Source organism: Cucurbita moschata, unplaced genomic scaffold (assembly GCF_002738365.1).
Source record: "Cucurbita moschata cultivar Rifu unplaced genomic scaffold, Cmos_1.0 Cmo_Scf00012, whole genome shotgun sequence".
Classification (NCBI taxonomy): Eukaryota; Viridiplantae; Streptophyta; class Magnoliopsida; order Cucurbitales; family Cucurbitaceae; genus Cucurbita; species Cucurbita moschata.
Genome location: NW_019268528.1, coordinates 1,712,110 through 1,739,435, shown reverse-complemented (window position 1 = coordinate 1,739,435; position 27,326 = coordinate 1,712,110). Strand labels below are relative to the sequence as shown.

General features: G+C 35.9%; 3 protein-coding genes across 4 annotated transcripts; 2 read left to right on the top strand and 1 right to left on the bottom strand.

Annotated features, from left to right (window-relative positions):
• The first annotated feature begins 1,523 nt into the window (after positions 1–1,523).
• Positions 1,524–4,663, top strand: LOC111450419 (miraculin-like). 2 transcript variants are annotated; one of them, XM_023090526.1, is made up of 2 exons: positions 1,524–2,297; positions 4,639–4,663. In XM_023090526.1, exon 1 carries the CDS (start codon positions 1,636–1,638, stop codon positions 2,215–2,217), a length of 582 nt encoding a protein of 193 aa, XP_022946294.1. In that variant the 5' UTR covers positions 1,524–1,635; the 3' UTR covers positions 2,218–2,297; positions 4,639–4,663. The 2 variants fall into 2 exon arrangements, with proteins under 2 accessions (XP_022946294.1, XP_022946295.1); XM_023090527.1 differs by having other exon boundaries at positions 1,524–2,291; positions 4,639–4,656.
• Positions 4,664–4,842: 179 nt separating this feature from the next.
• Positions 4,843–20,673, bottom strand: LOC111450423 (branched-chain-amino-acid aminotransferase-like protein 1). The gene is given in 29 exon segments (XM_023090531.1): positions 4,843–5,112; positions 5,691–5,726; positions 6,049–6,129; positions 6,483–6,554; positions 6,768–6,851; positions 7,143–7,196; positions 7,355–7,440; positions 8,661–8,712; positions 9,065–9,151; positions 9,353–9,407; positions 9,493–9,593; positions 9,682–9,870; positions 10,185–10,287; positions 10,651–10,709; positions 11,014–11,151; positions 11,539–11,631; positions 12,184–12,255; positions 12,864–12,962; positions 14,523–14,590; positions 15,781–16,181; positions 16,306–16,376; positions 17,428–17,553; positions 17,648–17,704; positions 18,165–18,249; positions 19,544–19,622; positions 19,724–19,787; positions 19,893–20,027; positions 20,225–20,294; positions 20,488–20,673. Coding segments are annotated over 29 exon segments (2,856 nt in total). The 5' UTR covers positions 20,592–20,673; the 3' UTR covers positions 4,843–4,977.
• A 1,555-nt stretch (positions 20,674–22,228) lies between these two features.
• Positions 22,229–26,443, top strand: LOC111450411 (GDSL esterase/lipase At1g54790-like). The gene is made up of 5 exons (XM_023090515.1): positions 22,229–22,673; positions 23,516–23,716; positions 24,540–24,703; positions 25,639–25,909; positions 25,999–26,443. Exons 1-5 carry the CDS (start codon positions 22,424–22,426, stop codon positions 26,265–26,267), a joined length of 1,155 nt encoding a protein of 384 aa, XP_022946283.1. The 5' UTR covers positions 22,229–22,423; the 3' UTR covers positions 26,268–26,443.
• Positions 26,444–27,326: the final 883 nt, after the last annotated feature.

The following is a 27,326-nucleotide window of genomic DNA, read 5'->3' as shown; positions in this document are numbered from 1 at the left end:
CTCCCGAAAAAGACATTATATGGACTGGATTAAAAGGGTCAGTCATCCTAAAACTCAAAATTGAAAATTATCTAGTGGCACATTTGTTTATTATGGATGTTACAAATGGTATTAGAGTCAGACACTGGTTGGTGTGTCACCCAAGGGAGATGGATTGTGAGATCCCACGTTGATTGGAGAGGGAACAGATCATTCCTTACAAGGGTGTGGAAACTTTTCCCTAATAGACGCATTTTAAAATCGTGAGGTTGACGACGATACGTAATGGACTAAAGTGGACAACTGTGTTAATATTTTTTTTTTATGTATAATCTATGAGATCCCACTTTGGTTCGAGAAGAAAACGAAACATTTTTTTTTATAAGAGGGTAGAAACCTCTATGGAAGAGACACGTTTTAAAATTTGGGGAAATCTGATAGGAAAAATTGTAAGAGGACAATGGTAGGCTTGTACCTTTACATCTAATAATTTATGTGGAATATTATAATTTTTTTTTTCTATATTATTGGATTTATTAATAAAAAATATTTATTAAAAAATATTTGAAAAATAAAATTTTCAAAAAATTCCACAAGAATTTCTTGCCAATAATCCTGCCAAAGAATTGAAATATTTACGGGTATAAAAATTGAAATAAGAGACAAGATGGGGAAAGCTTCATCGTCTCGACCATGTCTTGTGGACATCTCTATTGCTACCTATACTAATAAAGTGATTTTTTTTCGGTTGATCAATCAAAGAAACTCCTGGCTTAGAGAAATTATATGTAAACTGATGTTTAAATTTGAGTAGGAAGCTCGTGAGCGAAATAAAATATTTTATAAATGTTTTTTTTTTATAATTATTATATATATAGAAAAAGTTTGTAATCTAAATGATTTGTTTGTTTCATAGATTTTGTGATAAGGACTCAACCTTTAAGCATAAAGTTTTGTATTAAATTATAAGAAAGAAATAAAGAGATTATATATATTCCAAAAACACAAAAGTGTTACCGAACATATGTCTCTATTTAGCAACATTTTCTTTCTTGAACTGAGACTACATATGAATGAGAGCAAATAAGAGCGATGCTTGTTAGGAATAAGAAAAAATGTGCACTTTTTTTTTTTTTTTAATTTTAATTCTATGGTGGGGGACCTCGGACAAGCCAGGCTGGAATGACTCGTGTTGGTCTGTAGGAGTAGTTTTCACTCTCAAAAGTGAGGATGTGACTATGTCGCAAGAGATGGAAGATGATATTGTTCGGATTTCGATTCTTGAACGTGGGTCGTTACAACACGCGACTTTTGAAATGGTATTATGATGATCCTATTTATAAGATAAGACTAGACCATTGATACATCGAACAAATTCAAATTTGGTGACTACCTAACTTCATCTAAGTCTTCCACAAAAGCTCCCTTAGAAAAGTCTTATTTCAAATTCACACTACGAAAAATCAATAAGAAAAATTAAACAGTTATAGATAAGACCGATCAGATTTTGAAAATTCTATGAACGCTTTCGAAACGTCCCATTTTCAACTCCTTCATATCTATAAATAGTGGAACAACACAAATTCACAATCCCAAGCCATTGTTTCCTTCAACTCCAAATTTTAATTTGTTGAAGTAGTGGAAGGAAAGAAGAAGATGTTGCATAATTCACTTGCCATCTTTAGCTTCCTATTAGTCTTCATGGCCATAACTTCCACAGCTCAACTTCCTCCGGTGCTCGACACCGACGGTCAACCTCTACGACGTGGTGTTGAGTACTACATCAAGCCTGCAATCACTGATGTTGCAGGTAATCTCACCCTAAAAAGTCGTAGCAATGCTCCTTGCCCACTCTACGTCGGTCAAGAACCAATTGCTTCGACAAATATCGGTCTTCCGGTCACCTTCACTCCCATCGTGGCGGGCGAAGATATAATTGAAGAAAGTATGGGTTTCAATGTTGTGTTTCAAGCGTCGTCAACGTGCATAACATCAACGCAATGGAGAGTGGATGAGATGGAGTCTGCAACAGGGAGGAGGTTCGTGGGGGTCGGGAACGATAACGGTCCGACTGGGATCTTTAGGATCGACAGGAACAATGGTGTTTACAATATAGTATGGTGCCCTGAGATGGTAGGGAGGCCAAGGTGTGGAAGTGCTGGGATTTTGGTGGAGGATGGAGTGAGGCTGCTGGCTTTGGATGGCAATGCGTTTCCTTTTGAGTTTGTCAAAGCTTGAGATAAAGGGAAGAACTTGATTTGTTGTAATTATACAACAAGAATATAAGTTGAAATAAAAGCTCTTGAAACGATGTAGCTGTTAAGGATATTTAGTAATAAATTATAGTTTACCATATATATTAGATTTGATATTTTATTATAAGGCAAATATCTAACATTTGCCTTATTACTATAGGTATCTTTCCATTTATTGTTATTTCCATTTATTACTATTTCCATATCCTTGTAATTTATTTGATTATAAATAAGATAACTTTCACACCATTTAGGTGTGGTGGATTCAGCAAACATTCACATGGTATCAGAGCCATTTTGGTTTAGCAACCTAGATCCTTTCTTTTCAATGGCTTTTGAAATCTTCTACTGTTCTTCTCCACCACCACTGTTGTCTTTGATGCCCCAGTGGCAGTCGTCATGGCTGTCACATGCAGAGTCGATTGATTATTCTTCGGCTCCACCTTTTTGACCTCCAAATCATCCTTCGCCATACTCTGTACATACAACCTCACCTTTTCCAAACATAGCCTCTTTCAATTTCTTCCCAATTTTTCCCTTCATCATTCATCCTTCGCAAAAACCCTAATCTTAGGATCTTCATCAGCATCCCTCTTCGAAAATATACAGAATCTCAATAAGCCCATCGACCTTCTGCAGAGATTTACCTTTGGAATCTGGGCGCCGCACTGGCATCTTCGCCAACCAAGTTGCCGCCGCCCTTCTCGCCAAAATTGGCTCCTTCGCCCCAATGTGGTGACTCTTCCAGCTGCCCTTCTCGCCAAAATTGGCTCATTCGCCCAATGTGGCGACTCTTCCGGCTTCAACATTGTCTTTGTCCCTTGCTCTAGGTTTCCCCTTCTACTTCTTGGGGTTAGACATATTCTCACCAGAGCCAAGTCAGCATCGTCGCTAAGCGACAATCCCTCTTCATGGGTTAGACATATTCTCACCGAAGCCAAGGCAGCATTGCCGCTGAGCGGCGATCTCTCTGCAGTTTTCGATGGCCAAGAAAGTGTTTCTCTACGCCTCCTCTGAACCAGGTTGTTAACATCTTCACGAAAAGTGTTTCTCAACCTCTTTGAATTTTTCAGATTCAAGCTTCACGTTCGTTTAAATCCGACGCTTAGCTTGCGGTGGGGTGTTAAGGATATTTAGTAATAAATTATAGTTTACCATATATATTATATTTGATATTTTATTATAAGACAAATATCTAACATTTGCCTTATTACTATAGTATCTTTCCATTTATTGTTATTTCCATTTATTACTATTTCCATATCCTTGTAATTTATTTGATTATAAATAAGATAACTTTCACACCATTTAGGTGTGGTGGATTAAGCAAACATTCACATGGTATCAGAGCCATTTTGGTTTAGCAACCTAGATCCTTTCTTTTCAATGGCTTTTGAAATCTTCTACTGTTCTTCTCCACCACCACTGTTGTCTTTGATGCCCCAGTGGCAGTCGTCATGGCTGTCACATGCAGAGTCGATTGATTATTCTTCGGCTCCACCTTTTTGACCTCCAAATCATCCTTCGCCATACTCTGTACATACAACCTCACCTTTTCCAAACATAGCCTCTTTCAATTTCTTCCCAATTTTTCCTTCATCCTTCATCCTTCATCCTTCACAAAAACCCTAATCTTAGGATCTTCATCAGCATCCCTCTTCGAAAATATACAGAATCTCAATAAGCCCATCGACCTTCTGCAGAGATTTACCTTTGGAATCTGGGCGCCGCACTGGCATCTTCGCCAACCAAGTTGCCGCCGCCCTTCTCGCCAAAATTGGCTCCTTCGCCCCAATGTGGTGACTCTTCCAGCTGCCCTTCTCGCCAAAATTGGCTCATTCGCCCAATGTGGCGACTCTTCCGGCTTCAACATTGTCTTTGTCCCTTGCTCTAGGTTTCCCCTTCTACTTCTTGGGGTTAGACATATTCTCACCAGAGCCAAGTCAGCATCGTCGCTAAGCGACAATCCCTCTTCATGGGTTAGACATATTCTCACCGAAGCCAAGGCAGCATTGCCGCTGAGCAGCGATCTCTCTGCAGTTTTCGATGGCCAAGAAAGTGTTTCTCTACGCCTCCTCTGAACCAAGTTGTTAACATCTTCGCGAAAAGTGTTTCTCAACCTCTTTGAATTTTTCAGATTCAAGCTTCACGTTCGTTTAAATCCGACGCTTAGCTTGCGGTGGGGTGTTAAGGATATTTAGTAATAAATTATAGTTTACCATATATATTATATTTGATATTTTATTATAAGACAAATATCTAACATTTGCCTTATTACTATAGTATCTTTCCATTTATTGTTATTTCCATTTATTACTATTTCCATATCCTTGTAATTTATTTGATTATAAATAAGATAACTTTCACACCATTTAGGTGTGGTGGATTAAGCAAACATTTACAGTAGCGTTATTTCTCGTTATTTGACATTTCGACCTTAAAAGTCGATAACCGATATCTTGACCAGTAAAAGCATGCACAAGATGGTCTTTTTTTACGTTGAAGAACAACTAGATATTGTTCTTCTAACCATCTCGGGGCAGAAGGCTTATAAGCCTAGCCGTGCTTTCACGTGTCGTATTCCTCTGTTCAAACTAAGAAAACGACGTAAGCCTCAGGGCTTCGACTAGAACATTCATTTATTAGTAGTGAACGTAGAAATTCCGACTCATTGTCACCAACCAAGTGTACAAAGATGATTCAATTATTTGTAGCAAGGAAAGTGCACCTTGTGGAAAGATGTTCACTTTGTAGTGTCTTGATAGGTTGGGATAGGCACACCTGATTCTTCTGTCAGTTTCTTGTAAGCATTTTGTAACCTTCTTGTCACAGGTCCAACTTGTCCATCGCCAATCACACGCCCGTCGATCTTCACAACCTGAAAAATCAAAGGGAATTCCCCCGTTCGGTGTTCGGGTGTTAGTTCGGTTTGGTTCAATTCTTTGTCGAGTTATCTAACAAAAACCTTTCGACCCTATAAAAACAAACAAATTGATTCGGTTCGGTTTGTTTCAACCTGTTATTCGCATCATTCGTAGCATTACTTCAAATGAAAATGATAAAACATAGACAATCAAGGAAGTGTACATGCTTTTCCAAGCTATTCTACAGACATTGTAACGGCTCAAGTCTACCGCTAGCTAGCAGATATTATTCTCTTTGGGTTTTCTCTTCTGGACTTCCCCTCAAGGTTTTAAAATGTATTTGCTACGGAGAGGTTTCCACACCCTTATAAAGAATGTTTCGTTCTCCACCCGAGACATCCAGATTCTAGAGTCGGTATTCTCAGAAGGTTTCATGTCAATGTTTCCACGATACAAGAGGAACGAAAGGAATTTCGAGGGACGAGTCTTTTGATAGCATTCTTATATTTTTATGAACATATTTCTTAGTTTCCTATCAAGAGGAATAAAAAAAAAAAAGAAAAAAAAAAGTGTAGCCATTAGGTGTACTTACAGGGGTAAGTTCTCCCATTGTTCCAGTAGTCCATACCTGCAGAAAATCGTATTTAGTTGTATACGAACGAACACTTCCACATGATGAAAGTTCGTTATCTTTTTCGTCGTTGCCATTGTTTTAGCTTCAGCTAGTCATTACTATAAGTTTTACAGTTAAAATCTTTTTCAAGCAAACCGTTACGCTTTTGATGCTTTGGATGACGTATTCGATCCCATTTGATAACCATTTTATTTTTAGTTCATTGTGCGATCATGTTATGCAAACCAATGTTATAAGATTTTCATGAGCATTTTCGTTCTAACTCAATGTTACGCAAACCATTCAACTTCGAATTAAATACGTAAAAAACGAAAACCTCATCTGCAGTATGAAATTCTGATAGGCTGATTCTTCGCTCCTCCAATACCAGCTTCTCCTTCACCACAAGATCCATGACCTGCAGCCATTAGATCAAGATCAATATAGGTTAAATCAAGGAAAGGAAAATTGTCTATGCAATCAAACAATCATAAGTTAAGGTTCATGGGTGGAATTCTTGAATGATGATTCATCCACGTGGCACCAAACGTTGAAGCCACGGCACGTTATTGTTCAGCCTAGTAATGTATTGATAGTATACGTAACTTAGTGTGGACGGTAAGGCAGTTTGTCCCTAAATGAGACTCTTGGGCTAATGGATGACAACGTTATACATTACATTTGCTAGATATGTAATGAGAGAAGTTTAGGCCTAATTATGACATTTACAATAAATTCCATGTTGGCAACATATAAGGTGAAGTATCGTACCGTTGCACGAGTTATTCCGGGGAGACAGTAATCAGCATCAGGTGTCAAAACTTTGCCTTTTTTCACTAAAAACTGCACGAAATTCGCAAGAGTTCATTAATCTTATATCCTTGTCTCAAATGAAGTATAGAATGTAAGCGAATGAATTTATACATTTACTTTCGACATCGATAAGAAGACCTAACGAGGAGTAGAATCAGAAGGGAATGTGCCAGTCATGCAACAAATCATATGATGCCATGCTTCCAAAGATAATATACAGAAGTTTCGAAACTCGATACTTACAATGTTTGTCGCATTTGTTTCAGACACAAAGCCATCTTTGTCCAGCATGATAGCATCACCGGCATTCGCATTGTTTCCTTCAATCTACACATTTCAATGAACTCAACCAATCGAAAGAGATAATCAAAACAGACTCGACACGGCCCATTTGATATAGTTCGAGTCAACCACAGATGATCGATTCAATCAAATACAAATCAAGCAGTAACTTCATGTGCTAACATGGAATCACATAACTTATGTGAATGGTATTGAATGCTAGCCAGCATGATATATCCAAGAGATGATAATAAGAACATGAAAACTTTTAATGTGTTCAAAATTACATCCTTGAAGAATTTGTACAAAAAGGTCACACCGTTGGAAATTCAATACCTTGGCAAGAATGTTGTTGAGAAGATTATTGTGATGAATCTTTGAATCCAAATTCTGGAGCCACGATAAATAAATAAGTACCGATTCTAACGGACTGAATGAGGGTTAGTAATAGTCAAGTTGAATAATCAACATTTATTTTAATTAAACTTATGAGTACAAAACAAATTATAGAGAATTAGAGACATATAAGATGAAGGGAATTGTCTTACATTAGGTGCATTACGACGTGTTGTGGCAGTCACTAGAGTTATTCCGCTCGTGTTGTCGTAGACAGGAGGTTTCCATTCAGCAAGCACTAGATATAGTTACAAGCAATAAATAAATAAATAATTAAAGCTAAAACACACCCACATATACAAATAAACTACTGAAGTATTTACAGTTAAAGCAGCTCATCTTGAAGCATAGATGATCCTAAGAAAAGAACTGGCCATCCCATCCCTAACCTAACCACCCAAGAAGAAAAAGTCATGGCAACAACGGGGAAAAAGCTCAAACTTAAGAGGGAGCTCCAAATTCTAGAAACCTTTATGGTATTATTGGAGGGCACTGTAACAGCCCAAGCCCCCCGCTAGCAGATATTGTCCTCTTTGGGTTTTCTCTTTCAGGCTTCCCCTCAAGGTTTTTGAAACACGTCTTCTATGATAAGGTTTCCACACCCTTATAAAGAATGTTTCGTTCTCCTTCCTAACCAATGTAGGATCTCACAATCCACCCCCTTCAGGGCCCAGCGTTTTCGCAGGCACTCATTCCCTTCTCTAGTCGGTATGGGACCCCCAATCCATCCCTTTCCGGGTCCATTGTCCTTGCTGGCACACCGCCTCGTGTCCACCTCCTTTCGGGTTATGGGCCCACCACGTCCCAATCTGTTGATTGATGAAATTTCTGACATGGAATGTTTGTTGGTTGGGTTCATGGACGAAATGGTCATTGATTAAAAGGACTGTTCAGCAACAAAACCTGGGTATTGTCCTTCTGCAGGAAACAAAGAAGGCAGATATTGAAAGTAATTTCATTAAACCTGTTTGGACTTCTTCTCATATTGGCTGGACTTCTCTTGGAGCAAACCAAACTTTTCCATTAAGAAAGTTATTCAAGGTCATTTCTTTGTACCTATCCACTTTTTTATAGCTGATGCTTTTTCTTTTTGGCTTTTGGCTATATTCATGGGCATTCCAGAAATGACCTCAGTGATGATTTTCGGCACGAGCTGCATGACTCAGCTGGCTTAGGAGGAGACCAATAGGTTATTGGAGGGGATTTTAGTATGACTAGCTGGTCTTGGGAGAAGTCTCATGAGATTTTGGATTCTATTTTAACTGTTGACTTCTTATGAATCCAAGCTTAATCATGTTCTTTTAAAATTTTCAGACGCCTGTTGGAACATACGAAAACAGCTGAGGCCAACATAAAGTTTTCTGCATAACTATTCCATCTAATAAAACCTGAAAGAACATAAAAGAAATCTTAATAGCAGGCTGACTGCATTGACACTAAAGCAAGAATTTGCATTACCAATTAAGGTGCATCCATAGAGATTGAATTCGGGACTCATTCCAGAAGTGACCTAAAGAGGATAAAAACAAGTAAATATAGATAAGCTCTTCCAAATTCAACCAAAAGTAAAAGAAGAACAGTACAACTCCTAGCTCTTTAATCTGACTTGTAAGTAAATATTAAACAGATGTACTGTGGATGTTAGAATCCCTAGTGGAACAATCATTCAGTTCATGAAGATCCTTATGAAATTCATTGATAAGCCACATTAGTTTAAACATTAAAAGAAAGATGATTTCAATCGTTATTTTGAAAATAAATAGCCAACTGGGAATAAAATATAAAAACAGCTTTCTACAGAAATAATTCACAGAAAAGGTTAGCAAACTAAGCGAGCCAGAGGTACTTTAAGATTACACAACCTTTTTCCCACGTGTTAAAGATAATCGGATGTGTGCATTATCGAACATTCCATTCCGAATGAGCGTTCCGAAAATGGCACCCTTCACCTACATTTGCATAAAAAAAAATTTACAAGGATAAACAATGCATCCTCTTTTAAGACTTCAGGAAAGTGTCTAAGAGTACCTTCCTCCCTGTATTGGATAACCCAAGACCCAAAACCATCGAGGTTGCAAGAAGACAACATACTATACATATTGATGCTTAGTTTAATGGATAGAAACAAAGTTGACTGCTTTGATGCGTACCTCGTCCCTAGTAGGAACATTCTGGAAAGCCAAAGCTTTTGATGAATCAAATAACCTACAGAAGAGAATTTTTTTTTTTCTTCAAATGTCATGGTCCAGGTAATATTAGCCATCTAGCTTGAGCGCCTTTTTCCACTAACCTATCCAAATGTTCATCAAGCTTAAATATTTTTCCTCGATAAACTCTAAGTCCCTCCCATACTGAGTCTCCGCCTTGGACAACAGAGTCGAACACAGAAACCTTACAACAATTGGAAGTCAAGAATGAGAATATTAGAAAATGCAGAATTTAAAGAAAGTAGTACTTTAACTGCATGTGTTTCTAGTACCTTCGCGCTATCACGAGGTAAGATCTCATCCCCCACCCATGCAAGCAGCTTCTCATTTGCAGGAACTGGAAGATCAGGAGTAGGCAAGGGAGACATGAGGAGAAGTGATTTCTGCTTTACATGGCGCCTAAGAAAGTTGTAGAGCGGTGCGGTTTGCTCAAGTAAATCATACAGAGTAAATGGGAATGGCTGATACAGATAGAAAATTCAAGACACAATCTCATTAGTTGATGAACAGAAATGATCGTTAAGGTATTCGTCAAGGGAGTACATGTCGGCAAGGAGATAAGTGTTTGGTACTAAATAAAAATCAAAGAAGTAAAGAATCACTACACAAATGGTATCACCCTATCATGTTATTTTGTAAAAATAGTGAACTCATTTTACTATTAGCAACATATCATTAATTTTAATGGTTAAGTATCAAGAACAAAAATACGAAAAGAGATATGAAAGTTTCAACCAAAATGCAACTCCTAGAAAGGTGTAGAGAAAAGACATACCAAAGGATATTTCCTTGCTGACTCGAAACCTGTACTTTTATGTACAGTTTTATACCACCATGGAGCCCATACACCATCTATTGCTTTGGGACAAGCTTCCCATCTGAAAATGATTGCAGGTTATTATGATAAGCTTATCGATATCTGCAATAAACAGGTCGAGAAAACATTGACTAGCTATTTTGAATATCAAAAGCCAACTATAGCCAAGAGATGGAGAGAGAGACATGCATTATATGATGGCTCTTGTAATTAAATAGATTATATTTCTACAGTCCAAGCCAATAGTGGACTGCCTCCAGAAGACAACTTTTAGGTTGGACATCGTACAATAGGCTCTGACACAATTACTAGTTTCACAACTTCAAAGAAAATTATGATTTCAATTTTCATCGAGTTTTGATCACAAATGAAAAGGTAATATATGAAGTTATTTTAACTTTTTAAAGGAACAAGAGCTCCATACTTCAGCATTTTGTGTTCAAAAGGAATATCGAGGTCTTCACAAAGACCACGTAAAGTTGCCTGTGGACCAATAAAAGAAAGAAGATAAAATGTTACCAACCGATATGATGAATTGCGTTAATCTAAATTAAAAAGAATAAACAACTGAGAGTATAGATGATAATGCAATATAGAGTCTTAATAATTGAAGTGAACCCTCCACAAGGATTAAGAACCAGAACGAATGTGTTATATCATTCACGATATCAATTTGAATTTGAATAAAGTGGCTGATGCATAAACTAAAACACAAAAATTTATGCATTATATCATAATCATGTCTCGAGTGCGAGAAAAGAAGTGGTAAATCAGAAAGAAGTAGAACCTCAGGATCCTTTTGAAGCTCAGCTGCGTCGATGATAGGAGGGGGTCTTCCCAACTCTTTGAGCTCATTATAAACAGATACCAATTCTGAGAAGCCCAATTCAGAAAAGGTTGCAGGTATGACCTTATCGTAGGATGGCTGAGACAAGTTCATTGATTGTCAAGAAGGGTAAATAAAGAATGAGGTGGCCATCGACGAAACTTGTACTGTTCATGGAACAAACAACCCAAGAATACAACACATATGCATGGTTCTTAGACTCCACAACTACAAACAAAAAATGAACTTAAAAGCTATGAATATATTCCTTTGTCATAAAAAGTACACCCTTGATTAGTAACAAGGAAGAAATAGGAAATTTTCCAAAATTTGTATTCAAGTGATTTATTTTTCAAAAATTAGTTTAATTCATATGAGAGGTAACAATATTAGGAGGTTAATACCACTACATGACTATTCAATCTTTCGTAACCTTGTCGAATGACAACATAAAGGTAAAGAGAAATAAATTCCCAAGTATCTTACCAAGATATCAAGTGGATTTCTTATCAATATGAAGTGCTTTCCTTTCTTCATCAAATCACTTGCCAAACCAGGTACTTTCTGTTTTGCTATGTGCTGTTTGGATATCAAATGGAAAAAATAATCATAAAACTAGAGAATGATATGCAATAGGTTAACAAGCATCAGTTTCCTTTTCATTTTCCTTTTTTTTTTTTTTTTTTTCTTTTGATTATCCTCGTGCACGTGAAGATGAACTATACACAAATGATCAAAGACGAAGCATTCTAGTTGAATACTAATTTCTTTACTCCCCATGTAAGCATTGATGAACAGTCCATCCGCTTTCAAGTGAAGATCTCGATATCAAATAGAGAAAGAGCAGGAAAATGCAGCGTCTTTGAAGTTCAAAACATGTATTGTCCATTTACGCTCTCTCATCCATACATCATGCACGGATTATACATTTTGATATTTTATAATATATTCTAAGCATCTATGATAAGCAATTCGTCATCCTGGCAACGGTCCTTTCAAAAGTTTTCAGTATCTTATTAATCAAAAAGCATACAGTCAATCCATCCAGAGGACATGTACATGTACATCAAGGAACACAATTCAATAAGGAATACAATTAGATATACGAATGGTGAAGAAAATTTGCATTACCTTGCAAAATCGGTACTTCTTTTCTCCTGGTGCAAAAATGATGTCCTTTATGACCTTATTTCCATCAGGTTCCTATAGCAAGCATGTAAAAAAGGCAATGAGAGCGTTCCGGAACGGTTCTGCTTATTATTTCAAATGATAATAATATCATAACCACCCATATATGGTCAATTTTCCTTTATACTTTTCAAGCATGGTGCAAGGGTACCCTAGGGAGAAGATCAGTTGATATTGGCTACTTGAAACAAGATGTGTGCATCCAATGCCATCTCTCCAACACAAAACTTGTGCATTCTTATTTCTTTCTTTTATCTTTTTATCATTTTTTTCTTCTTTAGTTTCTGCCGACCTTCCCATTAATTGTGCAATACAACGACCTATCCTACGACATTCGACATCTAAAAGAAGTAGAATATTTAACAGAAAAGTACTAGGTAGTCATCATAATTTGAACCAACAGCCTTAAAAGGCATCTAGATATAAAGCTTCATACTTCTCCTGCCAAACCATGGTGGTTAAAATTGGCACTTTCTCGCTCCAAAATGACGAACAAAGTTTTAGTGTTGGTCATGGAAAGTTGTTCCTGGATATATACATACCACTCCCCACGTTCGGAGTTTCAAACAAATGACACAGACTGGAAGTTAAAGCAAATGAAGATGCTATGCTGATATACAAACCATTTTGGATAGTAGCTCCTCACGGTATGGCCTATCATAACCTGTCACCCGAAGGAAATTTGCATAGAGTGGTTCATCTAGCACTTCCATGTCATCTCTCTGACGACAAAAACGGAGCAAATAGATATGAGGATGAGCAAGAAACAAGTTCTCATTGAAAATTATGCACCCAAAAAAAAAAAAAAAAACATTCCATTTTATATAGTGGTTGCCTCTGATCTTCCCCGTACTTAACAGCACAAAGAGTATCAAATGGCATTACGTCCTCAAAATACATTCGCTCCCAAATACAATTCAAATCAGAAACTCATAACGAATGACAATTGTAGCCATAAAATCTACTTTCAATTAGTTCAAGTGATTTATCCAGATATATAGCTCTGCTGCCAAAGATTGAAGAAGAAGATAGTTATAGCATATTACTTTAACAATGCAAACAGCATTAAAAGAGCAAAAAGAAACAACAGAGCCCAAAAAAGTTTGTCCTCCAAATCTTATACCGGATGTTAAAAGCAATATTGATCTAAAAAAAACAAGTTGAACCACGACTTTCGACTTGATGGTTGAATTTCCAAAACAATACAAAACCTGTCCCAAGCAGAAGCAACTATATACACAAAAGCAGAGAAAAACCATCAAAATATCACCTATATAAACAAGTGACCGCCATGGGAGCAGAGAAAAACTACAGTTTTTGAAACCCATTATAGAAATACCATTACTAATGCAACCAAAAGAGTACAACAGCCAACACATAAAAACCAAAATACTCTAGCTGTTTTCATCCCATTTCCTTTCCATCTTATCAGCAAAAAAACAGAGTAAGCAAGCAATGGAGTGTTAGTTAGAGAGTGTGAGAATCCCACATTGGTTGGGGAGGAGAACGAAACACCCTTTATAAGTTTATAAGGGTGTGGAAACCTTTCCCTATCTGCTAGCGGTGGGCATGGACCGTTATAGAAAGTGACTATGTGAATCAAAACGTAAATCATTTAACACATAATGACCATAATGGGAGATGAGAAAAGCAGTAATTCTTGAAATCCATTCGAGAAAAATCATTATCCAGCAACCAAAACCAATAAAATGCCACCAACACATAAATTTTACAACTCTAAACTCTACCGCTCTTATCTTCCCCTCTTGCTCCTCCTTTTCTCAGCAACCAAACAGAGTAAGCAAGAAATGGAATGTCAGATAGAGAACAAGAGAGAAAATCAAGACGTAAATCGGTGAGTCACAGACAATTGACAACAATGGGTGAAGAGAAAAGCTAGAATTCATGAAACCAATTAAAGAAAAAACATTACTCATGCAACACTACACTCTCCAGCTCTTTTCTTACGCTTTTCCTCCCTATCTTCTCAGCAACCAAACAGAGTAAGCAAGAAATGGAATGCAGATAGAGAACAAAAGAGCAAACCAAGACGTAAATCAGTGTGTCACAGACAATTGACAACAATGGGTGAAGAGAAAAGCTAGAATTCATGAAACCCATTAAAGAAAAAACATCACTCATGCAACCAAAGCAATGCAACAGCCACCAACACTACACTCTCCAGCTCTTTTCTTACTCTTTTCCTCCCTATTTTCACAGCAACCAAACAGAGTAAACAGGAATGCCTAGCTAGAGATTCACCAAGAAAACTCGAATAGTACCTGGGCAAAAGAGTACATCAGACTGGTACTGAGCGACCTCGGAGTAGACCATAAGTGAATCACCTCCACCTCCCCCATCGCAAGCCACAGAGCTCAAGAATCAAAATGCGCTGAAACTAAGCAAACAGACCCTCACGCGGATGAAATGCAAGATCACAAAACCAGGAGAAAAGTTCGATTTCTTGAAAAAGAGAGATTAAATGCGTACACGAAATGGGTATTTTACCTGTTTGATTTTCCCTTAAAAAGTACAAGAATCCAAGCGATTTCTGCAGTGTTTTATTCTGAATTGATCAGTTGTGCTCCACTCAATTGATCCTCGACACCCATCAAAGCTGAAAAGACAAGCAAATCTACACGAACACCACGTAAGGCAATGCAAGAACAGCAATGAAATCACTGGCAAATCATTTCTCTAAAGTATTCACCTCACTTTATTCTCAAGAAATCCCGTTATTTGCCTTTTTTTTTTTTTTTTTCCTTCCACACGAGCATCGTGGATGAGGATCTAATTAATATATTAAAACTCTATTATTAATGGGCTTTCGGCCCAAACATTACCCCAACTTCACCTCTGACTCGGTCAAACTTTGGTTTAATCTTTAAATTTTACTGATTAGATTACTTTTATTGTCCCATCAACTTATAATTAAAGTCAATTTAATTATATTTTATATATTTTAAAATTAAACTTTTAAATAAATTTCTAATTTATATATCATTGCTTTTAAGTTAGTAATAGGTTTTTTTTTTTTTAATTTATAAATGAAATATTAAATAAAATTTTATAATATAAAAAAAATAACATAAATTCTATAAATTTAATTAAATCATGAGTACTCACGAGCTAACCAAGTCTAGCTCAAGTTCGGTCCAATCCCGATCTAAGCTCAAACATTATTTTAAATAAGAGTAAGGTTATAGTCTTTGACTATCAAATATCGGGTCACCCCGTTCTAAGCTCAAACATATTTTCACCCACTCAGCTTCGGTTTGCGGTTCCAATTAAGGCATTCTTTCATCTTTATTTTGTCAACTTATCGTCACGAGTATTTTTTAAACTTTCTTTATATATTAAAGGTATTATTAAAAAAAATTAAAGTTTCAACGTATTTTTGAGACAGTATAAAATTTACGGCGGAATATTGAACCCTTGCAACTATCAGTAAACTTCAACAATGGAACTAAATCAATCTGCAAAGTTCAAACTATAATTCCCACTATTGTTTCTTTTACAATAATCATTTAGAGCAAAGTTTTAATGAATTTAACAAAGAAAGCTACTTGAATTTCAGAGTAAACAATCTAATACTTGATCTATTGTAAGAGTGCATGTAAGGTAGCAAGTTCATGGGTTTTAGTTCATCAGTTATATCACATATACTCAGATTAGACTGTTCTACGATACCCAGAAAATGATTAAACGTGTCGATGTTGCGAATTACGGAAGCAATATATGCCACCGGGCGTTCGCTTCTACAAGCTTTGTGTCCATGGCTTCCATTGTCTACATCGTTTCTGTGATTTGCATCATCGACATGTTCACTCCCCGGGAATGAGTGTGTGGAGCTATGAATTTGCTTTGGGCGCAGAAGAATGGAAAGGACACGAACAAGGTGCGGGAGACAAACTGGATCGTATATTACATCTGCGCCTAACCTACATGACGAGGATCGGAGAACATTTCATTTCTAAGCAGAAGAGTCATTGTCTATATACGTTGAAATTTAAGGAGAGCTTGTACAAAAAGAAAGTTATATCAAATCATAAAGTAGAAACTCACACAATATCTGGTGCAAAAGCTTCGAGTTCACTTTCAGATGCTGATTCCCATGGCAGATGCATGCATTCCACCTGAGATTCATATATTTCTCATTATAAACTGATACATGAAAGTCTCATACATTAAACAAACTTTATAATAAGTTAGTAAGAGTCCATGTCCACCGCTAGTAGATATTGTCTGATTTAGTCCGTTACGTATCACCATCAGTCTCATGGTTTTAAAACCCTTAGAAGGAATATTTCGTTCCCCTCTCCAACCGATGTAGGATCTCACAATCCATCCCCCTTGGGAGACAACATCCTCGCTAGCACATTGCCCAGTGTCTGGCTCTGATACCATTTGTAACAGCCCATGCTCACTGTTAGTAAATATTGTCCGCTTTGACCCATTATGTATCACCGTCAGTCTCACGGCTATAAAAAGCGTCTATTAGGGAGAGGTTTCCACACCCCTATAAGGAATGTTTCGTTCGCCTTTCCAACTTATGTGGGATCTCACAATCCACCCCCTTTCGGAGCCCAGCGTCCTCGCTAGCACACCGCCCGATATCTGGCTCTGATACTATTTGTAACAGCTCATACCCACCGCTAGTAGATATTGTCCGCTTTGGCTCGTTACGCATCGCCGTCAGCTTCACAGTTTTAAAAATGCGTCTATTAAAGAAAGGTTTTCCCACCCTTATAAGGAATGTTTTCATTCCCCTCTACAACCGACATGGGATCTCACAATCCACCCTCCTTGGGAGCCCAGCGTCCTCGCTGGCACACCACCCGGTGTTTGGCTCTGATACCATTTGTAATAGCTCATGCCCACCGCTAATAGATATTGTCCGTTTTGGCCCATTACGTATCGCAATCAGCCTCATGGTTTTAAAACGCGTCTATTAGGGAGAGGTTTCCACACCCTTACAAGAAATGTTTCGTTCCCCTCTCCAACCGACATGGGATTTCAATCAAAGGAATGGAGGAAAAAGCTTAAGAATGGTCTTAAAAGCAGGAAGACGTACAGAAGCGCAATAACTTTCAAACATTTTGCTTCCATTTCAATAGTGAGCATGCAGAGATTGAGGTCAACAGATAGCTAAAAACATGTAGAAATTCCTAATAATTGTGCCCTTACAGTTTGAAGATCCTCTTCAGTTCTTTCTGGTGTAGCAGTTGCAGAGCTGAGGCAGCACAACCCATTCAACCCTAAATTAACCTTCATATTTGCTAATGTTGATGGGTCACCATCACTCAACACTATCTGTTTAAACACAGGGTCGTCAACTTTGTGGTAAAGTTGAAAAGTCTCCATTGATGGGAACAATGCAAGCTTTCAAGGTTTTCCAGCAACTTACCGATGACGTTTTGACGCGAGCAAGGCAGATTCCAACCAAACCCACACCTGAACCAACCTGTTTTCATGTAAAACATAGCTAGAAAATTATGGAAATCTTACAAGGCGTTCGGATCAAAGGTTAGGTTTGTGTAACCTATGTTAAAAAGTCATTAGGTTAAACATTCCAAATTATGGAACAAATCTTTTATACTCATTAGCTTTAACAATTCATAAACTCTCCTAATCCCAAATTTCATAAAAACTTACTAAAACTGTGAGCCAAACATCACCTGAGCTTACACAGAATAGCCAGTGTAAACATGCAGGCTTAGATAATACTCGTCTCTTATTTCTTTTTATAAAGATGAAAAGGCTTAGATCATCGAAAGGGTATGTTCCTCCTAACACGTATGATCGGAATAATAAGCAAAATATTTGAGTATAATGACCGACCATCGAGGTATAAAACGATTCAGATAGCAAATGTAAGGAGTTTTTGGAATAGATTTAAGGCAGAACTAAATGTACAAATTTACCTCAAAGCATTTTCTTGTTGAGAAAATGTCTGGAAACGAGAGTATCAGTTCCGAAAGGTATAGACTCGAAGGCCAAATTGAACACCTGTATCATACAAAGATCTACAGACTTGAAACAACTTTGCAAGATTATTTTAACTTAATATAACAGATAAATAATTGTCATAGAGTTGTGAACTTCGCATTAATAGAAAGTACTTATATTTAGACTTCATATTCAAAGCCCAAGATACAGTATTTTGATAAAACAACTTATACAAAATACTTAAATCAGAGTTGAATTCGTAATTTGATTGTAGGATGAACTAGACAACCTAATCAATGAACAAAATACTTACTCTCTTTCTTTTTCTTCTTGTTTTTATAAGAACCACTTTCATTAAGAAGAATGAAAGAACAAAAGCCTCATCAGCAATAAAAAGGGGAATACCCTGGAATAATAAAGAGTGGAATCTCAATTTTAGGGACTAAAATTAGATTTAACCGATGCATACTTTGAAAGTTTAGAGACCAAAATAAAACCACCGGAAAGTCTAAGGACTAAAAATGTAACAGCTCAAGCTCACCGTTAGCAGATATTATCCTCTTTGGGCTTTCCCTTTCGAGCTTCCCCTCAAGGTTTTTAAAGCGCATCTGTTAGGGAGAGGTTTCCACTCCCTTATAAAGAATGTTTCGTTCTCCTCCCCAACTGATGTGGGACTCACAATCCACCCCCCTTCGGGGTCCAGCGTCCTTACTAGTATTGTTCCCTTCTTTAATCGATGTGAGACCTCCCAATCCACCCCCATTTGGGGTCCAACGTCTTTATTGGCACACCGCCTCGTGTTCACGGGCTCAGTCTCTTTGCTGGCACATCGCCCGATGTTTGGCTCTAATACCATATGTAACAACCCAAGCCCACCGCTAACAAATTTGTCCTCTTTAGGCTTTCCCTTTCGAGTTTCTCCTCAAGGTTTTTAAAATGCATCTGCTAGGGAGAGGTTTCCACACCCTTTCTCCTCCCCAACCGATGTGAGATCTCAAAAAAAAAAAAAAAAAGACTTTAACCAACAATGTACTTACTTTATTCTTTATATAGAGAGAAAATTGGGCAATACCCCAAAACAATAAAGATGGAAATCTGGATATCAGCCATAACAGAGAAGAAATGCATAAAATCTATTATGTTTCACAGTTAACTTGAAGCGAATGCACATCAATCCAGATGGTAAAGCAATGTTCCATGTATATCAATATATGTACACAAAGCTCGAAGAGAAAAATGTAAATCAGATGAACAATAACCAGAAACTCTAAAGATCAAAATCTTCCACAAATTACTATGCTAACACATGATGAACATAAGATAACTTAAACAAAGTTGTGAGTGTGAAGCATTCCCTGTATCACCTGCAAGCATGTTGAGAGAGCATTGTAGTGGCACCACAAATTTCCTTAACTTTTGACAACTCGAAGAACCTTAAAGAACCAATTAATTCAATATTTGTAACCAAGGAAACAAAACCAAATTATCGACTACTTCAGTCACGAGATAGTACAAAAACGAAGAAAATACTTGCCATGTGGAAAAAGAAAAGAAACAAATTTGGAGATTGTTGCACTTTCTTTGCTCAGATTCTCATCCTATCAAACAAGAACTCTTATCATTCAAGAGCAAGGAAAAGCAGCCAAGAGATTCTCATGTGCAAATGAATCAATGTAATAGTTTTCCCTTCTTTAGCAGCTTACCTTCCATGAAACCATGTAATGAGAATACAATTCATAGAACTCATCCAACACTTCAACTTGACTTGATTCAACCTCAGATATCAGTTTCTTCATAAAATTTTTCAGATAAGGTACATGAAAATGGTTGATTTCTTGCTGAAAAAGTAGGAAACAGAGAAAGAAGTAAACTCAAATACCAATCCAGTTCACAAATGCCAACAACATCTACATTCTGTTACTCTCCATGGTACCAACAAAATTTAAATCCTAAGTGAACTAATAAGCAAGCAGAGAATTTATATTGAATTCAATTAAAACAATGAAATGGAAGTGAAATGGTTTAGAATCTCAACAGCTTTGCTAATGCAATGATCCCAAATGAACCTCTGCACTGTCTCGGTCACTAATCCGCGACCCAATTCCCTAAAAGAGACAAAAAAAAAAAAAAAAAAGTTATCCACCTCCATTATGAGAAACGCAAATAAACGAATCGAGAAGTAATGTGTAATCCATTCGAGAAATGATATAAAACTCCAATAAAGTGGGCACAGAGATAGAAGGCGCGTTAGTATGAGAGCATTTCCGCTGAAGTTAAGTGGGGGTATTAGAGTGGTACCTGGCCATGCAAAGTAAAGAATCAGCTGCCTCCATGGCGAGGAAAGCAGAGATGAGATGGAGGCTAGGAGGAACAGAGACGTCGATGCCGAGCACCTCCGCCATGGTTGGTGGTCGGATTGTACAGACAGTGCGAGCCGTAGCGATCAAATCGCAATGCGAAACTGGGAAGCGGCGAGAATAGAGAAATGGGCCAAATCCAAACCGCGAGAATATAGTATTGGGCCAAATCCAAGCAAATTCAGGTACGGAAAGGTTTTTTTTTTTAAAAATTGAACCGGGTTTGAACGGAGTGGGGCGGGTCGACCCTGTCCCCATCCCCCCATTTACGTGTAATTTTTATCGTATAATATTTTACTAACATAATTTTTTAAATTTAAATTTTAATATTAAAAGATAATTTTCCACCCGTAAAAAAATCCGACCACCAACCATAGTCTCAAAATTATAAACAACATGGGTCGTATAAAGTTTTAACATATATATATATATATATATATATATATATATATGCACACACGTTTATATAGGATAGGGTGGGGTGGAATATATTCCCTATTCCCGACTTCATTTATATAACAAATTTCATGCAAGATCTCGGTCGCGCGTGTTAAATTACTTAGAATCAATTCAATTATTTGAATTGTATTATTTTTCAATCCAACCCGTCTTTATTTATTTATTCAATTTTTTATTTAGGTTAGTTTTGAATTTTTGTGTTCAATATTAAATTAATATATATATTCTTAAAACACACAATAAATTAAAGTTAGAATAATTCTAGACATAAAGTTATTATTTATCTGATTTATCATATTCACAAATTACGTGTTAAAATTATTTGACAAAAATGATATATTATCTATAATATAAACTATATCCAAAACACATTAATATAGTATCCAACTTTAAATCTACACCATATAAAATCCTCCGAATTAGAAAAATAATTTATTTTCACCTGGTAATATTTTTAGAATTATTTTTTTTTCTCTTCCTTTTTAAGACCTTTAAATTGAAGCAAAACAATTTTCCCATTTATAAAAATGAAAGAAAAAGAAATTGCCCCTTGTAAGGGAATTTTGAACAACCATTTTGCTTGCAAAATGTCCTTTTTTTTTTTTCTCAATTTTTTTTTAATGGACCCCTTGAAAATAAATTTTTATTTTAATTTAGTACCAATAATTTCAATTTTTTATATTTTAAAGTATTAATTTTAATAATTTCAAATATATCTTAATAAAAGAATTAAAATACTCATAAAAATTTTAAATATTGCACTCCAATTTTTTTAAAAAATAAAAAATTTAGTCTATAAACTCTTACGTTTAAAAATATTTAATAAATTTATAAAATTATTAATTAAGTTTTTGAAATTTATAATATTGTAATTTTGTATTTAATACCATATTGAATTTTTAAAAATTAATCAGTCTATTAAAATTAAATATTTTCTCTCTAAAACAAGATATTTTTTAAATTTAACCCTAGTACCATCTGTGAATTTTTTAAAAATAAAATTTAAAAACCCTTTTAATATATAAAATTTAATCCAGTACCATATTTTTGTAAAGTTAAGGGCTAAATAAGTAAAAATCTGTATCTTTAGGGACTAAGTGATAATTTTTAAAATTCAAGACCAATTACTTTTCCGCACCATAATGAATTATTGAAAGTAAAGGGACTAAATTGCAAATAAGTTATTATTATTATTTTCTTTTTATTTTTTTGCTCTGCGTTAAAACCGCCATTTTCGATTCGCCTTCTCTGCAAATTTTTGGCGATGGATGAAAGTTAAATTTAGCGAAAGCTTTGCTTCAATCATTCATATTGCCTTCTCTTGAATTAAACCCTAAGCCTTTCTCTCCGCCAATAAAATCCCGCCGGATTACCGATTTTTTCATCATCGGAACTCTGCTTCTGAATCTGGATCCGCCATGGCGATTTCTCTCACCAAATTCTTCGCCATTCCGCTGATGCTCACAATGTGTTCGACGATTTTCCGCTCTGGAAGTTCCAGTGTTTTTCATTATCCGGCGGTGTTCAATTTCGGCGACTCGAACTCCGATACCGGCGAGCTTCTCGCCGGCAAGGGATTCCGCCTCCCCCTGCCTTATGGAGAAACTTACTTCCAGAGCCCCTCGTCTGGAAGGTTCTGCAATGGCCGCCTCATCGTTGATTTTCTCAGTAAACTTCTCGACTGTTCATCAATTTTACTATTCCAGTTTCTTTTTCAATCCGTTTTTCTTCAATGCTTTGAACTTTATCTGTTTTTACCTTTAATTTTTTTTGTAAAAAAGAAAAAAAAGAAAAAAATCATTTTCGTCATTTTTTAAATATAAATTATTATCTAAATATTCCCAAATCATTTTCGCTATATTAATAAAAAAAAATTAATATAGAACGTGAGAATTTGATTATACGAATTTTTATAGTATAAAATATGCTCGTAATTTAATTACCGAACACATTTTAAACTTTTTAGACTAGAAACTAATTTCTAAATACACCTATTAAAAAAATATCTTAATTTTTTTTATTACCCGGAGTGAAAATATAAAAATTTTGAACATTCGACTTCAAAAATAAGAGTACGTATCAATTATCATTGAGTTATGTTCACTTTAACAACCAAACAAACGCTAATAAATATTAAATATTTAAAATATATCACGTCATTAAAACAATTAGAGTATTTACACATGTTCTAGAGCGGAAAATAGGAGATTATGAGTATTTACTTACTTCTGTGTGAGATCTCGTATCAGTTAGGGAGAAGAACGAATCATTTTTTTAGGGAAGCTCAAAGACGACAATATCGAGTAGCGATGAGCTTGAATCGTTACGTTTTATACTCAACATTACTATCTTCGAGGTTGAACGTTTAATTTTTTAGCTTTGACTTATATTCGACCGTAATTGTGTTAGGTTTAATTACGAAAATACCCTTAAAGTTTAGATTATCTACATTTTTTTTCAAACGTTACAATATTCCATCTTTTTTAATGGATTTTCTACTTGGGTGTCAGTGGAAGCAATGGGGAAGCCACATTTGAGGGCGTATTTGGAGTCGGTGGGGAGGCCAAGTTTCAGAAAAGGGTGCAATTACGCGGCTGGTGGTTCCACTGTTCTTCCTGCAACTGCTGCATCTGTTAGCCCCTTTGCCTTTGGGGTTCAGCTCAACCAGTTCCTCCATTTCAAAGATAGGGTTCTTCGGCTTCGAGCCAAAGGTATAACATTTCGATATCATTTTCATTTTGAAAAATATGAAACGTCGATCTTACGAAGAAAACGACGATTTTCATGATTCACGCTACCTCATTATTGCGCCTAAAACTTCAAATAAGTCGAACACTCCTTATAGTCTCGTTTGACAATCATTTGACTTTTAAAATTAAGCTTATAAACACTATTTTTACACGTACTTACTAAAGTTTTTGAGTAAATACTTAGATAATTCATGATTTTTTTTTTTTGAATTTTGATTAAAAAAGAATTAAAAAAAAAAAAAAGTATAAGAAACACGTCGATTTGAGCATAATTCGTGTGAGATCCCACATCGGTTGGGAGGAGAACGAAACATTATTTACAAGAGTGTGAAAACCTCTCGTGATACCAACTGTCACGGTCTTACATTTTTTACCGTGCGTCGTCGTGATCTTGACACGCTCACGACTAGCCTTGAGGGGAATTAACCTCCATATATATTTTTCGCCCTGGCTTTGTAGCTTCGTCAGACCTTAGGCGAGGTTTGTCTTCGTCCATCTTACATCGCTTGTACGGAATCCAAGCTTGTTCGACCACACATGCCGCCTGCGCGTGCATGTTCAATCGTCTACGACACATCCGACTTACCTCTATGCTAGGCCTAGTCATTCCGCTCGACCTTGACTCTGCTCGGGCCAGGGTCTCTCAATACAACGTCGCATCTCATCTTGCCATAGATGCGTTTTATAAACGTTGAAAGAAAATTAAAAAAAAAAAAAAAAAAAAAGTCTAAATAGGACAATATGTGCTCGAAAATATTTAATAAATTTTGTGTTTGTGTTTCAGGTAATAAAAAAGTGAACAAGTTGCTACCCGTAGAAAAGTCGTTCAAGAACGGGGTTTACATGTTTGATATAGGTCAGAATGACCTTACTGCTGCATTTTACTCCAAAACTCCTCTGGATCAAGCAATACCCACCATTTTAACTGAGTTTCAGACTGGCATTCAGGTTCATATTCAATCAAAATATTACTTTCTTTCTAGTTAAATTTGAATAATTTTTATTTAATTTTTTTTAGTTCAACCATTTGTTCGAAAGAGGATTAGATTTGTACCTCTGACAAACATAAACGACCGTAAATCGTTGAGTTATGTTTAGGATTGCGAGCGATTAATTTTAGGGTCTGCTTCTTTGTCTATCGTATTAGTACGTCATAAGTACTTTTTGAAGTTGGAGATGAAGTTCTCGAGTCGAAGGGTTTAGGCTTCCATGTTGTATTGGATTGTGCCCTCTTTTAGGGTTTGGTTCTCCTCTGCCACCTCGACTTTGACAACATCTTAAAAAAGGTCTAAAATCATCTTAACTATCGGTTTTGAAGAGTTTAAACTTTTGACGTGCTGTTTCATATGGGTAGCCGAGCTTATCAAGCTATCCCACGCTCGAAGCTGTCGAATCGTATGGCTTTGTCTTTTAATAACTCAGTCATCAACTCTTTGACAGTCATTCTATCTAGGCAGCTAATTGTGAGATCCTACATCAGTTGGAGAGGGGAACGAACTGTTTCTTATAAGGATGTGAAAACTTCTCCTTAGTAGACATGTTTTAAAACCGTAAGGGTAACAGTGATACGTAACGAGCCAAAATGTGGGACTTTTCCGTTTGGCTGTTACACCAGTTATCGCATCAATCTTATTGGCTTTGGTGCAATCTCATCGGGGCGAGATTCTAAATATCAAACATTGTCAAATAACTTCCGGCAAATAAAGCATATGCCTTTTGATCTCAGTCAATCAGTCAACATAAGACTTGCTCGTTTGGTTGTTTACATGTTTACTGATTCCACTTCTAGGAGCCAACTCGACTCGTATATCAACTATCATAATCGTATTTCTTTAAAAGTCATGAAGTGATGGTGTGACACTAAAAACTCGCTTATTTTTCAGAGACTGTACGAGAATGGGGCGAGACATTTTTGGATCCACAACACGGGTCCTCTAGGGTGCTTGGCTCAAAATATTGCTACTTTTGGCACTGACCCATCGAAGCTCGATGAATTTGGATGCCTCATTTCACACAACCAAGCTGCAAACCTCTTTAATTCACAGCTCCATGCTCTTTGTAAAACGTTACAAAGCCAATATGCTGATGCCACCGTCACATACGTCGACATCTACGCGATAAAATTCAATCTCGTCGCAAATTATTCCCAATTAGGTCAGCCGATTTAAGATCGATTTGAAATGACTTACAATAAAAATGTGTTCGCGTCATAACGCAATCACTACTTTTTACAATTGTGGTAGGTTTTGAACAACCTATTATGACTTGCTGTGGCTATGGAGGTCCTCCGCTCAACTACGACAATCGAATCACCTGTGGGCTAACGAAGACGTTGGATGGGAAGGTCGTCACGGCAAAAGGGTGCAACGATAGCTCGAAGTATGTCAACTGGGATGGAACTCATTACACCGAGGCTGCAAACGAGTATGTTTCATCTCAAATACTCACCGGAAAATATTCCGATCCACCGTTCTCGTTGGATCACAAAAGGCCTTTCTTTCTCAAGTTCTAAATCCTAATTTTTATCTCACATCTTTAATAACACAGTTCGTGTATGTTTATATGGTAAGAATAACTCAATTGTCGATTCGAAACTATGATCCCGTCACTGTGGCAGCTTCAATGAGGACGGTTATGATAGAAAATATTCGATGATAATGTAATAATCCATATATGAACAATTTAAATGACATACTCGACATAACCGTATTTGTTATTTCTTACAATTGAGGTATGTTCACTTTGACAAATGTCGTGTAATGATATAAAATTATATTATATGGTTAAAATTTATTATTATTTCAGTGATATAATAGTTTTTATTTAACATTAACAAATAATTACTTACTAAAATAGAATTGCATCAATTAAAAAAAAGTTTAAAATAACTTTTTATGAGAAGAATATAGACTCATTTTATTTGTATATGTTCTTTAATACAAATATTTTATTTTAATAAACTATTATTAATTATTAAATAATTATAAAAAATAAATAAAAAGGATTAACTTTGTAAATTAACCCATTTATTTTGTCAAATTTTTATTTTTAATAAATGTAAAATACTATTTAATTAAAATTTACGACTCCGTTTTAATAATTAAAAAAATAATTATGAAATTAAATAAAAAAAATACGTATATATAACTTAAAAAATGTATTTTTTTAAAACCAATCTACTTCAACAAATTTTCGAATACAATCCAACCCAAATAAATTCATAATCCAATCCAAATCATATATTCAGGTTACCAAATATTGACGTATTAATTTAGCAAATTTCCACCGAATAAAATTCTCCCAAATTAGAAAAATATTTTATAAATATCCCATATAATATTTTCAAATTAATAATTTTTTCTTTTACTTCCATTTTAAACTTTTTTAAACTAAAGTAAAAACAAATTTTCCTTTAAATTCCAACTTAAAAAAGCAATATATATATATATATATATATATATGATTCTCAATAGAAAATTAAAGATAAATACCCCTTTTGCTTAATTGCAAAATAATCTTTTTTTTTTTTTTTTTTTTTTTTTTTTTTTTTTTTTTTTTTTTTTTTTTTTTT